The sequence below is a fragment of the Aquarana catesbeiana genome, linkage group LG08, assembly GCF_042186555.1.
Source record: "Aquarana catesbeiana isolate 2022-GZ linkage group LG08, ASM4218655v1, whole genome shotgun sequence".
NCBI classification, from domain to species: Eukaryota; Metazoa; Chordata; class Amphibia; order Anura; family Ranidae; genus Aquarana; species Aquarana catesbeiana.
Genome location: NC_133331.1, coordinates 21871656 through 21886613, shown reverse-complemented (window position 1 = coordinate 21886613; position 14958 = coordinate 21871656). Strand labels below are relative to the sequence as shown.

Here is a 14958-nt window from a genome sequence, read left to right as displayed (position 1 = left end):
CATCGGACATTTTCCAGCGGAATTTCCGTCGCACAAAATTTGAGATCTGGCTCTCAAATTTTCCGGCAACAAAATCCATTCGCGCAAATTCCGAGCATGTGTACACAATTCCGATGCACAAAATTCCACGCAGAAGAGCTGCACTGGCTATTGAACTTAATTTTTCTCGGCTCGTCGTACGTGTTGTACGTCACCGCGTTCTTGACGTTCGGAATTTCCGACCAGCTTTGTGTGACCGTGTGTTGAGCCAACATCCGTCGGAAAAAATCCATGGATTTTGTTGTCGGAATGTCCGATCAATGCCTGATCGTGTGTACGCGGCATTATTCTAAATGCCAGTGTTTTCTTTAATTTATTGCCTAACCCCATCCATTTATTTATTTTTTGGATAAAGTAGGGAAGGGACAGAGCCTCTTACAGATATATAGATATTTTTTGCTGTGTAGAACTCCCAAACTCTTTAACAAGTTAAACATCCCTTTGAATTACATATAAATACAACATTTACACTTGTGGCAGGGCCTACACCCTCTGAACAAAAGATCGTCAGTGGATTATTTTTAAGAGAACAGTATAGCAGTGGCTAACAGAAGCAATCCTGCCACCTCCTGAATGTCTGTATTACTTTTTTCCCCCCAAGAAGAATTTTGTACTTCAAAATCCCATCGCAACTGCAAGTGTTTGGCTCATGGTTGCGGAGTGCTTCCATTGACCTCAATAGGTGAATCTGCCAAACTCTGCAGGCCAAGTTAAAATTGTGGTTACTGCAAAGTAAAGCATCGTGGCCATGGAATATGTGCAGCACTGTTGGGCTGCAATGTAAGAATTAAACCACTTAGGGACCGGAAGGTTTTACCCCCTTCATGACCAGGCCACTTTTTGCGATACGGCACTGCGTTATTTTAACCACATGCCGACCAGCTGCTGCAGATTGATTGATTGAGAGCGATTGATTGAGAGAGAGAGAGATTAATTCAGAGAGATTGATTAATTGAGAGAGAGATTGATTGATTGAGACTCTCAATCAATCTCTCAATTAATCAATCTCTCAATTAATCAATCTCTCTGAATTAATCTCTCTCTCAATCACTCTCTCTCAATCAATCACTCTCAATTTGAGAGTGATTGATTGAGAGAGCGTGATTGAGAGAGAGAGAGAGAGAGAGAGAGAGATTAATTGAGAGAGATTGATTCATTGAGATATTGATTGAAAGAGAGAAAGATTAAGATTAAAAAGCATTTGCTGATTCTGAAAAAAAAAAGAAGTATAGCAGCTCACATTTTGTCAGTGCTGCAGTCACGCTTGTGCTGGTGCGCTGTCCCCGAGACCTCTGGGAAGAAGAAACATACATACCTGACCAATCACATTCTTCTTTGCTTACGTCAGACGTTTCACGCTGGCTCCGATGGCTTCCCCTCCGCTCTGAAACAGGGAAACAGGCAACATCCGGGGGATACCATCAATCGGTGCACGGCGCACGCTTTTCAGCTCACATTCTCACAACAAATTGCTTGATGGTCAGAATCACTTAAATCCGGAGTTGCGATCGTGGCGGGCGGAGAATCGCGATAACGATTCTCTGCGATTAATCGTGCAGCTCTAATAGGCAGATCCCCGTTCTGCCTCTGTGGGGAATAATTGCGGGTGACCGGCAGACATCGCGTCCGCCGGACCCGCTGATTGGCTCCCCCCTGACCTCCGGTGGCGCACGCGGGCTAGTGCACAGGGGCAATTTACTAAGACTAGAGCAGACAGACTCTGGAACAGCTGTGCAAGGCAACCAATAAGGCTCTAGCTTCAGCTTGTTCAGTAAAGCCCCTTTTCACATGGGCTTTCCGATGGGGTCCACCTGTCAGTTTTTCAGGCGGACCTGATTGGACCCTCAATTCACCCCTATAGAGCGGGGGATGTCAGCGGTAACATGTCCGCCGGCACCCACTGATTTCCGATCCGATCCTGTCCGTGAAATCCAGATGAACGGTGACCCTTGTTTCCATCTGGCCGATTGTATCGGAGGAAAACGAACAGGCTGTCCGTTTTCATCCGATCTCCCATAGAGGAGAGCGGTGCTCTGACAGGTCCATCTCTACACAGTGAGCGGAGAGGGACCTGTCATCGGATCGATCCCCCTTTGAGCAAAGCAGAGTCTGCCGGGCGGACATGCCCGTGTGAAAGGACCCATAAGCTTTCAAAATGAAAGCTAAAAGCTGATTGGTTGCCATGCACAGTTGTTCTAGATTCTGTCTGCTCCAGTCTTAGTAAATTCCCCTCACTGTCTGTTACATCATAACTCATCACAAACTTCAATGTGTTGAAATTACAATATAATCTAAAGTGTTGCGAAAAATTGTTGGCGCTGTATAAATAGCTGTAATATTAAATAAAATTTTTTATTATTCTTACTATATTTATGTCCCTCTATAGCTTGCTGTAACAGATTCCTTGGGTGAACCTCTTGCTGGCCATACAGTGCACCTCAGTGTTTCAAACAAAAACTTTGCAAACAAGCAGATTCTTGTGACCAATGAGAAGGGGCAAGTGTCCTTCACAATCGAGAACACGAGCAGCTGGACAGGACAAGCAAAATTGGTGGTAACTATTTGAATAAGTACTTTTGGGTTTGGAAAATAATTTTGCCCTTTTCAGGTACACGTGAACAGGGTCTGGGGAACGCTGGTAGAGGAGTCTACCACAAAGCTCTCCTCTGCTTAATCAATGACAAGCATGTGAGGTGCTGTACTGCACTTAATGGGTATTCCATTGTAGGTGATGGTGTTATAATATTTTATCTATATGTTTTGACTGTTGTTTCTTTTATAGGCTACAACAAATCTATTAGAGCAACACAATGTGCCCAATTTTATTACACCAGAGTACGGTTATGCTGAACTCAACTTTAATTCCGTCTACTCTCGTAGCAAGAGTTTGCTGAAAATCCACTCCTTTAATGTGGTTCTTCCATGTGAGGGGCAGCATGAGGTCAAGGTGGGATATATCATTAAGCGTACAGAGCCGGAGCATAAAGTTGAGCACTTGGATTTGCAGTATCTGGTAAGCCTTGATTTTTCCCATCCAAACTGCTTATTGTCAAATATGATTTTTGTTTGTACTTCATAAACTTGAACAAATACCATTATCTCCTTTAAACTCCTTGAACGCCTGGTTTACAACCAACTGAGTGACCACCTCACTAAGAATAACCTTCTTGATCCCCTTCAATCTGGATTTCGCCCTCAACACTCCACAGAAACTGCTCTTCTAAAACTCACAAATTACCTAATAACCGCAAAAATCAATGGACACTATTCTGTACTAATACTTCTGGAACTTTCAGCTGCCTTTGACACAGTTGACCACCCCCTCCTCCTCAAAAAACTTTACTCACTCGGTCTCCGGGACTGCGCTCTTCAGTGGCTCTCATCCTACCTATCTGAACTCACCTTCAGTGTCACTTACAATTCTACTTCCTCCTCTCCTCTTCCCTTCTCTGTCGGGGTCCCCCAAGGTTCTGTTCTTGGACCTCTCCTATTTTCAATCTACACCTCTTCCCTGGGTCAGTTCATCAGTCCTACGGCTTTCAATATCATTTCTACTATAACAACACACAAATCTATCTCTCCACCCCTCAACTCACTCCATCAGTCTCCTCACGCACCACTAACTTACTAACAGATATATCTGTCTGGATGTCACACCACTTCCTCAAACTCAACTTGTCCAAAACCGAGCTCATAATATTTCCTCCCCCACGTGCCTCTTCCCCTGACTTCTCTGTCAAGAGCAATGGCACAACCATTCACCCGTCCTCACATGTCAGGGTGCTAGGCGTTATCCTGGACTCTGAACTCTCCTTTTGGCCCCACATCCAATCACTCTCCAAAGCTTGCCGCCTCAACCACCGCAACATCTCTAAACTACGTCCCTTTCTAACCAATGAAACCATAAAGCTTCTGATTCACTCCCTGGTCATCTCTCGCCTTGACTACTGCAACTGCCTCCTCATTGGCTTACCTTTAAATAGACTATCCCCCCTTCAGTCCATCATGAATGTTGCTGCCAGACTCATCCACCTTACAAACCGCTCAGCGTCTGCTCCCCCTCTCTGCCAATCCACTGGTTTCCAGTGGCCCAACAAATTAAATTCAAAATACTAACAATAAGTTACAAATCCATCCACAGCTCTGCCCCATCCACATCATTAGCCTAGTCTCAAAATACCAACCTAATTATTCTCATCATTCCTCCCAAGACCTCCTGCTCTCTAGCTCCTTCATTACCTCCAGGACTTCTCCTGAGCCTCTCCCATCCTCTGGAATTCCCTACCTCAATCTGTCAGACTGTCTCCAAATCTATCCACTTTTAGGAGATCCCTGAAAACTTTTCTCTTCAGAGAAGCCTTTCCTCCCCCTAACAACTGCACTTTTTTATTCATCAGATCATCCCCCACAGTTATTACCTTTTGTATCACTTGACCCTCCCTGCTAGATTGGAAGCTCTAAAAAGCAGGGCCCTCTGATTCCTCTTGTATTGAATTGTATTGTAACTATATTGTGTGCCCTAATGTTGTAAAGAGCTGCGCTATATAAATTCTGTATAATAATAATAATAATTAAAGTGGTTGTAAATCTCAGACATGAAATATGAACAAAGCACACCCCTCTATATTGCGTACTTGTCTCAGTCCACTCCAGAGCACTGAGTGTTATTTCCCTCTGCTGCCTCATTCCTCTGCTATTTGTATAAGTCACTTCTGACATGTTTTCCTAAGAGAACAGGTGACAAGAGGGAGGGAGCTCCAGCACACAGCCTGTGATTTACAGCCTCAGTTCTGTTCCTGTGTGCTCTTTAAAGGGGGCTTTTCCCTTCCCTCCAATCAGCTCTTTTCACTCAGTGGCGGCTGGTGCTATAATAGGATTTTTATAACAGTTTACCTGTAAAATCCTTTTCTTGGAGTACATCACAGGACACAGAGCAGCCATAGTAATTACTATGTGGGTTATACGCCACATATAGGTGAATGGACACTGGCACACCCAAAGACAGGAATTCCCCCTCTATATAACCCCTCCCATACAGGAAGTACTTCAGTTTTTGTAGCAAAGCAATATATATATCCCAATAAGAGGGGAGGGACCTCTGTGTCCCGTGATGTACTCCATGAAAAGGATTTTACAGGTAAGCTATTTTCTATATCGTACATCACGGGACACGGAGCAGTCATAGTAATTACTATGTGGGATGTCCCAAAGCAATGCCACTGCGGGGAGGGAGACACAAATAAAAGCAGGCCGCCATCAGACGTGAGGACCTATGCTGCTGCCTGCAGTACACTGCGCCCAAAAGCGGCATCCTCTTGCCGCCTTGTGATAACATTTTGTAAATGTATGGACTGACGACCAAGTTGCGGCCTTGCAAATCTGAGTCATAGAGGCTTGGTGATACATAGCCCATGAAGCACTCACTGCTCTGGTAGAGTGTGCTCTACCTTGAAAAGGCGGAACCCTTCTTTTCAAACCATAAGCCTGAATTATAACCTGACAAATCCACTTTGAAATAGTTGATTTTGACGCTGCCTGCCCTTTCCTGGGCCTTTCTGGCAGCACAAACAAAACATCAGTTTGCTGTATCTGAGCTGTCACCCACCTTCAGATAGACCCTGACAGCTCTCAGTACATCGAGAGAATGTAACAATTTTTCCTCTGGAGAATGAGGATCTGGAAAAAAGGAAGGCAGGGAGACATCTTGGTTCAGGTGAAAACTGGACACTACCTTAGGCAGAAAGGTTGGTTGAGGACGCAACACCACCTTATCCTTATGAATAATTAAGTATGGCTCTTTACAAGAGAAAGCTGCCAATTCTGATACTCTCCTTGCCGAGGTTACTGCCACCAAAAAAAACAACTTCCTTGTCAAAAGGATCAAGGGAATATGGCGTATCGGCTCAAAGGGCTGTCTCTGTAATGCCGACAAAACTAGATTCAAATCCCATGGGAACAAGGGTGACCTAACTGGCGGAGTTATACTAGTTACCCCTTGTATAAAGGCCCTGATCACAGAATGCAAATCAAGCGGCCTTTGAAAAAACACTGACAAGGCCGAGATCTGACCCTTGATTGTACTCAAGGCTAGCTTCATTTCTACCCCAAACTGTAGGAAGGCAAGAATTCTTCCTATGACATATTTCCGAGGATGCCATCCTTTGGTTTAACACCAGGAAACATAGGACCTCCAGACCCTATAATAAATGGTCCTGGAAGCCGGCTTCCTTGCATTAATCAGGGTAGTTATCACTGAACCTGAAAGCCCCTGACTCTTTAATATGTGGGATACAATAGTCAAACCATTAAATTTAGCGACTGTAAGGCAGGATGGAACACTGGTCCTTGTGAAAGCAAGTCAGGACGGGACAGTAGAGTCCATGGTTTCCCAACTGCCAGCCTTACGATCTCTGCATACCAGGATCTTCTGGGCCATGCCAGGGCTACCAGTATTACTGGCTTCCCTTCCTCTTTGATCCTGCGTAAAAGCCGCGGTAGCAGCTGAACTAGGGGGAATGCATAAATCAGTGAAAACTGATCCCAAGGGGTTACGAATGCATCTGTTCCGCATGCGAGTGAATCCCTTGTCCTTGACACAAAGTTGTCCAACTTTATGTTGAACCTGGACGCCAATAGATCTATGTCAGGGGTGCCCCATTTTTTTTTAATTCAGTACTTTTTTTATTCTTTTCATAGCAGTACAAGTTATACATTTCTCCATACATTTTATTCCAGATACATAATCTTGCTTCTAACATTCACCCGCCCCAAAAAAATAAAATAAATAAATAAATAAAAAAAACTAAAAAAGAAGGGGGCAAAACCCAACGACAACAAAAATAGATTTCCTCCCCCTGCTGTATCTCTCCCCCCCCCCGCGACCCCAAAAGCCCCCCCCCCCCATCCTCCCATCCTCTACCCAGACCCAACATTGTCCCTCTCCCATATTGATTCATCTTTTATTTTCATTGTCCCAGGCCTCTACCCAGCTTTTCCAGATGGCGTCAAATTTATCTTGGCTCCCTCTATGTGTATAAATAAATTCCTCCTTTATCATGGCTTCTTTTATTTGTGTTCTCCATTCTTCGACCGTTGGGGGGTATTTAGATATCCACTTCTGAGCAATTAGCTTTCGTGCCTGAAACAAACCTCTCGTCATTGCGGTATGGGTATGTTTTGAAATATTTGGTTCCTCCACTATATTTAATAAACATAAATTTGGATCTAGTGAAATTTCTATACCCAATGCGCTATTTATGTTTTTAATTATATCCTGCCAGTAACGATGGAGTTTGGGGCATTTCCACAACATGTGTATTAGATTAGCCGGTGCACCACTGCATCGGGGGCATAAGGGGGATTCCCTGCGTTTCCATTTAAATAGTTTTTCGGGGGTGTAGTATGATCTATGTGTAATAAAAAGTTGTGTTAATTTTTGAGTAGCTGACAGAGATACCTTTGGGATCGCAGACAAGACCTCCGACCACTGAGCGTCAGTCAGTGCTCCCAGGTCTCGTTCCTACTGCGACCTGGCCGGTACCACTATAGTTTCCTTAAATTTACACTGCAATATCTCATATATTTCAGAGATAAGTCCCTTCTTTTGATCCCTTTTCTTCAACAATATTGTTATTTTAGAGACATTAAGCTTAAATACAGATATACGGGCCTGGACATGAAAAGCATGTCTAAGCTGGAGATACTGAAAGAACCTCTGTCTTGGAATCCCGAATTCCTCAGATATTTGCGCAAATGATTTTATCTTATCGTTCCAAAACAGTTGTTCCACATGTCTCAGCCCCTGAGTTTGCCAAAGCCCAAATCCCTCCAATCTCTGCACTTCCTCATAATTTGCGTTATTCCATATTGGTGTATAGGAAGTATAACCTGTAATGTTAGTAATCTTTTTTATTGCTAGCCATACCTTACTGAATAGCTCACCTGTCATGAATTTCTTATCTTTTTGAAAGGTTTTTGTCTCTAGTAGGGACATCAGTGAATATCCCTTACCCAGTGGAAGTAATAACCCCTGTATGGGATCATTCTCATCTACCTCTGTCCAGCCCCATTTTTGGAAAATGGCTGAAAAAATTTCAGGATGGAGAGACCATTCTCTCGGGAACAATTGTGGGTGGCTTAAGAAATCCGCCTGCCAATTCTCTACCCCTGGAATGAAGACTGCAGATAGGCAAGGTACATGCTTCTCTGCCCAAGTCAGAATATGGTTCACTTCCCTCTGGGCTGCGTGACTTCTGGTGCCCCCTTGGTGGTTGATATAAGCCACTGCTGTGGCACTGTCAGATTGTATCCCGACGGGACAACCTTGTAATCTGAAAGTCCAGGCCAATCGGGCCAGACGCGCCGTCCAAATCTCTAGAATTTTGATGGGCAAGGCTTTTTCAGACTCTGACCACTTCCCCTGGACAGTGGTCTCCTCCAGAACCGCTCCCCAGTCCAAGAGGCTGGAATCCGCTGTTACAACCTTCCAGGTTACTGGCATGAAGGATTTCCCCTTCTGCAAATTTCTGGCTATCAACCACCAGCTGAGACTCTGGCGCACCCTTGGGGCCAGATACATTGGGTAATCCAAGGCTTGGATTTTCTTGTTCCAAGCAGACAGAATACTGTTTTACAACAGTCTTGAATGAAACTGGGCTTAGGGAACCGCTTCAAAAGAAGCCCCCATCTTCCCTAACAACCTCATGCAAAGGTGAATGGAAGGATCCTTCTTTGTTTTGACCACATGGACCAGATCTCTTATAGCCATGACTTTTGTCTGAGGCAAAAATACTCTTTCTTGGGCTGTAACTAGACCCAAGTACTCCAGCCTCCTTACTGGCCGTAAAGCCTCATACACACGATCAAACTTTGTACAAACTTTCCCGTGGATTTTTGTACAAAGGGCGCCGGCCGTAAACTAATTAAGCATACACATTGCAGGACTTTTTCACCCAACTTTCACCAAATCACGTGGTTTTTCTGCTCTTTATCACCACCCTTTGGTCAACTTCTGTATTGTTGTCTGATCTTTTCCATTGGTTCTGAGCATGCGTGTTTGTACTTTGGACTAAAGTCCTATGGACTTGTGTACACACGATAGGATTTTGCACCATAGGATTTTGTTGCCAGAAAGTTTGTCTGTTTGCACAGCCAACATTTGTCTGATGAAAACCGAAAAAGTTTGTCCGATGGAGCGTACACACGGCAGGATGTTGCCTTAAAACAGCTAATTTGCATGTTTGTTGTCAAAAAGTCCTATCGTGTGTATGGGCCTTGAGGCTGACTTCTCTAGGTTGAGAGTCCAACCTAGGTGATCCCAGTACTTGACCGTGTTGGACACACTCTGGTCTAGCCATGCAACTAACTGATCTATCAGCAGCAGGTCGTCTAGGTATGCCATTATTGCTATACCCTGGCCCCTTAGTCTTGCTAGGACCGGGGCCAGAACTTTTGTAAACACCCGGGGAGCGGTGGCTAACCCAAAGGGCAAGGCCACAAACTGAATCTGGCACTGTTCTACCGTGAAACGCAGAAACTTCTGGTGAGTGGGAAAAATTGGCACATGCAGATATGCGCCTTTATTCTCCTCCCCACAGGGTGGACATGACTGACCGCATTGACTCCATGTGAAAGGAGCGGATGGTTAGGAACTGATTTAGATCCTTGAGATCTAGAATGGGTCTGACATCTCCATTCGGTTTTGGCACCATAAAGAGATTTGAATAAAACCCCATGACCTGCTCTTCTGGGGGAATCTCTATGATTACACCCTGAGATGTCAGTCGGCCTAGCCCCAGGAACAAAGACCTCCTTTTGAGTAGGTCCTTGGGAACGTTCGACCTTAGAAAACGAAGAGATGGAAACTCTCGAAACTCCAGTTTGTACCCTAGAGATAAGGTGGAGATGACCCATCTGTCTTGGATCTCTTCCTGCCAAGCCCCTGAAAACTGCAGAAGCCTTCCCCCCACTCGAGTGAGTGAGGGCACCGCTTCATAAAGAGGCCTTGGGACTCTGCTTTGCAGGCTTCTGCCCCCAGGGCTTCTTCTGGCCTTGTGCTTGGCCATGAGGCCTACCTCTTGAACCTGACAGCGTGACTGCCTGGAGGCTGTCAAAGCTGGTACCGGGGAAGAAGAACTTTTAAATGAAGGACGTGTACTCCTTCTTTTAACTGGTAAAAGGACACTCTTACCACCCGAAATTTTCTGGATTTATTTATCCAAATAATCCCCGAACAACCATTCCCAATGAAAGGGAGAACCTGCCAATAGCTTTTTGCATGGCAATTCAGCTGACCAATGCTTCAACCAGAGAATTCTATGCATATAGACTGATAAGAGAGCAAGGCGTGACATCTGATGAATAGAATCTTTAAGAGCATCAACCGCAAAACATAAGGCCCTAGGTAGCTCAGCTAACTCACGGGCCATTTTCCCTTGAGTCGGGACACCTTTAATAACCTGCTTGAGATGGTCTTTTAGGGATTGACAAATGCCTATCACTGCTACTGCAGGCTGTGTTGCTGCACCCGCTACAGCAAACGAGCCTTTGAGCAAAGATTCCAGCTTCTTATCGGCTGGATCCTCAAAAACCTCGACATTGTCCACTGGACAAGTTAGACTCTTATTCACAGAAGAGATAGCAGCATCTACTGCTGGCAAACTCCACTTCTTAGTGAACTTTTCCTGCATAGGATAAAGAAGAGAAAATCTTCTAGGAGGAAGAAAATGCCTATCTGGGTGATCCCAGTCAGCATATATCAGCCGCTCCAGCAATGGGTGTACAGGAAATGCATGTGGACCCTGTGGAGGCTTTAAAGAACCCAAAGAGGAAAAGGGGGTCTCAGCTACCTGTGCTGGGGGCAACTTGTATCCAGAACGGACAAATTCCGTAAGGGATTGAACTAGCAACTTCTGAGATTGCAAGGCCGAGAAGTGACTCCCCCATTGAGACTGAATCCTCAGAGGAGGAGTCATCCGCCTGCCTTTCTTCCCGGTCACCCAATGGTATCTCAACATCATCTGCCCATTCCTGCTCCAACACTGGAAGGTCAGGCGGAGGAGAAGGTGACCTATCGCGTTTTTTCCCAGACTGGGAGGAAGACGTGAACATATCGGCTATTTTTCCTTCCAAACCAGCTAATGCTGAAGCCAAATCGTCCTTGGTGACGTATGCAGAGGCTGAAATATTGGAAGTGGCTACTATGCTTGAGAGCCTGAATCACTCAGACTGGCCAGTTGCTTCTGGTCTTTTAGGGGAGGATAGAACTGTGGAAGCGTGACTAGGATCCTCAGACCCCGACCGCGGCGCCCTTGCGCTCCTCCATTCTGTATTTTTACCACCTCTCTTTCAGGAAGACATAGTCCTAAGCACATAAGGCAAAGGTACTTACAATATGCATCTACTCCTGAGCTATTTATAGTCCAGCAATGGAAATATACCGCTATCACTGCTCAGCCTGATGCTGAGTAGACGTGCCTTTAAAAATGCCTGTAACCAACACCCATACAGTGCTTACATGCCCTCGTATGCTCTGTGTCCCTCCGTCAGCCACCAGACTCTTTCCAGAGTAAAAAACTTTATAGGCAGTAAGCCTTGCGCCTGCGCCGTTCGTTTCCACGTGCACGCTGGCCGCACCAAGCCACGCCCCCCGCGTCCTTGGATAGCTTTTTTTAAACAGAGCTATTCCCACGCACGAATGAACAGTCCTGCAAACGGGATGCTCGGGGGGGTGTATAACCAGGGAAATGCTGACTGCAGAGTTTCAGAGGCGGCAATCCCAAAGCCCTTTTGGCAGCCATGACAGAGCGGAGTAAGGGGGCAACACTGTTCCACAAGAGCGCTGCCAGACACTGAGCACACAGCAGGGGAAGCATGGTAATGTTAAACACCAGGTATGTTACAATTACACCCTCTAGTGGTAAAAAACAGGCAAGGCATTGTATGCTCAGAAGAAGTCCATAAGTGAACCATATGTGTTCCTTAGGATCTTCTTTGACTTACCATTCCCGCCGCAGGATACTGCTGGAAAATACAGCCAGACCCAATCTTCACCCATCACGGTGGGCCATGTCATGACTGACTGTCAGGACAATCTTTGGTTTAGTCATGTAACCAATGAGCTGGATCCCAGGGTCAAGCCCTCAACAGAGGAGCATTACAGGCAAGTGATGAAAAAAACTGAGGTACTTCCTGTATGGGAGAAGTTATATGGAGGGGGACTTCCTGTCTTTGGGTGTGCCAGTGTCCATTCACCTATAGGTAGCGTATAACCCACATAGTAAGTAGGCTGCTCTGTGTTCCGTGATGTATGATAAAGAATTTTTTTTTGGGGGGGGGTTGGTCAGTCGGTTGGACCGGTCGGTCACAAGCCCCCACTTACCGCCATCTAGGTCGCAGGCAGCGCTTCCACCAGGCAGGGGGTGGCAGCTTCACTCTGCGTCTCCTCCTCGATGGCCAGTAGGATTGCTTCTCCTCTAGACCAATCGGGTTTTAGGACCTGTTTCCTGATTGGCCAGGAGGAGAATCAGGAAGACAATAGCGAAAAAATAATTTGCTATTGTTACACAACTGGGTGGGCTCAGGGCGCAGTGCTCTGTGCCCTGAACCCACCCTTGTTTTAAGCCAATTAGAACCTGAGACTCTAATCACGTGCTTCTAGAAAAAAAAAAAAACAATTGGAATCCATGCGTCCAGCACCCTGCATGTATATTAGGATCCGGGCGCATGGATTAGGTGGCGCCCCTGCACCCCATATGGATGCCACTGTTCTCACTGATATCTGCAGAATTTAACTTCAGCTCCTTTTATTCATTTTCAGGTTTCTTCTAAAGAAACAATTCAGCAGTCTGGATTATTGCCAATACCAATTTCCGAGGGAAGTGAAGGTAAAGAATTTTGTCAGAAAAAAATTAAATGTTTAAAGAAGAACTCCAGAAAATAAGACACATTTAAAATCTGTGGGTAGACAAGGAGTTACGTGCAAGGTGGTGTATGCCAACTTCTGGAGCTCTCTCTCTTTTGTTTACAATTTACTGGTAGACATGTGCAATTTGTTTCATTCCAAATTCGTTTTTTTATGAATTTTGCCAAATTCATTAATTCAGAAATATTCGAATCAACGAAAACCCCCTTAACAAATTTTTCCGAATATTCGTAAATTTTAATATTCAAAAACTCGTAAATTCAAAATTTCATAAATTTGTAAATTTATAAATTCAAAAATTAAAAAATTCTGAAATTCCAAAACCCGAAAATCTGAAATAACTAACTAATAATAACTTAACTAAACTATTAAATTATAGGTATTGGAATTTCCTTTCAAATTTGGCTGTTAGTGAACATAACGAATATGAATTTTTCCGAAGTTACGAATTGTCCAAAATAACGAACGCCGTATCTAAACAAATGCAATGTAATGAATTAATAATAAGAAGAAATAAGAATAATAATTAAAAAAATGTTGTATTATTATTATTAATTAGTTCAGTTTCATTTGTTTAGATGCGGCATTCCTTATTTTGGATAATCCGTAAAAAAATAGGATAATAAATTCCTATTCGAATAAATTCCTATTCGTTACGTTCACTAACAGACAAATTTGAAAGGAAATTCCAATACCTATAATTTAATAGTTAGTTATTGTTAGTTAGTTACTTAGTTAGTTAGTTAGTTAGTTAGAATTATCATGTTTCCGTATTTTCGGATTTTATTTTTTATTTTCGGAATTTCTAATTTTCAGATTTTCAAATTTTCAGATTTTCGAATTTATGAATTTACGAATTTTCGAATTTCCGAATCTACAAATTTTCAACTTTATGAATTTATGATTTTACGAATTTCGATCATAACGAATGACCCGAAAAACTAAAAAAATGAAAAAACAAATGTAACAAAAACCAAACAAATTTTTCGGCAGTGTCTATTTACTGGTTCACTAAGCACAGAAAGTACAGCTTTCGCTATATACTTCAGCACTCTAAGAAGAGAGCTACAGTTCTTTTGCACAGCAGCCACATTATCTGCTCTTCTTTTCCCTTTTTGCTGAAAGCTTTGCATTTAGTGAATATGTTCACAGAATGCTAAGCACTCTGCAATTGGCCAAGGAAAGAGGAGGGATGGACAGTGCTGTTGCAAATGTAGCACTGTCCCCGTGGGCTTGCTGTGTGTTAACTTCTTAGGCCTCCCTCTGATTACCTGCAGCCAGTTGCTAGGAGTTTTTCACTTATTCCCCCCTTACTCCCGTTTGCTCGTTACTCAATAAACAGTCCAGGGTATTTGTGGTTTTGATATTTAATGTGGAACTTGGGTGGGAGAAGGGATTAGTGGGATACTCCAACTTGAATTGCTCACAGTAGATAAGGACAACTCTCACTTGGCCTTACCGGATTACTTGTGGAAGCAGACACACTGCTTTTACCATACAGCCACATATATGAAGGAATTAAGTCTTTATGCTCTCACTAGCAGCAGACTTGATGCAACTACTTTTATCTTCAGGATAATCTCTAGCATCACCTTGACTGACACCCGTCCGCTGACTCTGCTAGCTGAAGGGGTTGCCCTCACAGGACAGGACCAAAGACACAGATCTGTACTCACAGTAGGCAGAATCAGATCCTTCCTGATCCCCCCCTTCCAGTCAGCTCTGCAGGACCTCTGGGTTCAGCTCCTCTCTGACTTCAGGTTGAATACCCAAGGCCGCATGGCAACACCTACAGAGGAGGGGCAGCCGCTCTCCAGCTAAAAGACCCAGAGCACATGTGCTCTTGGCATTTATATAGTATCCCAGCATGCATAGCAGCACTCTTCTTTGCCAATAGCCAGGGATGTAACAATGCCTGTGCCCTCACTTGTCAGGTCCCCTCCCACTGTCCAATATGCCTCCCTATTTGACCAGTGTGGGACATTCAGACAAGCTGA

At 44.3% G+C, this 14958-nt stretch overlaps 1 protein-coding gene across 1 annotated transcript in view; it reads left to right on the top strand.

The window, feature by feature from the left end:
- Nucleotides 1-14958, top strand: part of LOC141105632 (alpha-2-macroglobulin-like protein 1) — a 351206-nt gene that overhangs the window by 131138 nt on the left and 205110 nt on the right. Inside the window, exons 11-13 of the mRNA XM_073595595.1 lie at nt 2426-2593; nt 2822-3052; nt 12857-12923. Of these exons, the coding sequence (XP_073451696.1) occupies nt 2426-2593; nt 2822-3052; nt 12857-12923 (466 nt within the window). The remainder of the gene's footprint in view (nt 1-2425; nt 2594-2821; nt 3053-12856; nt 12924-14958) is intronic.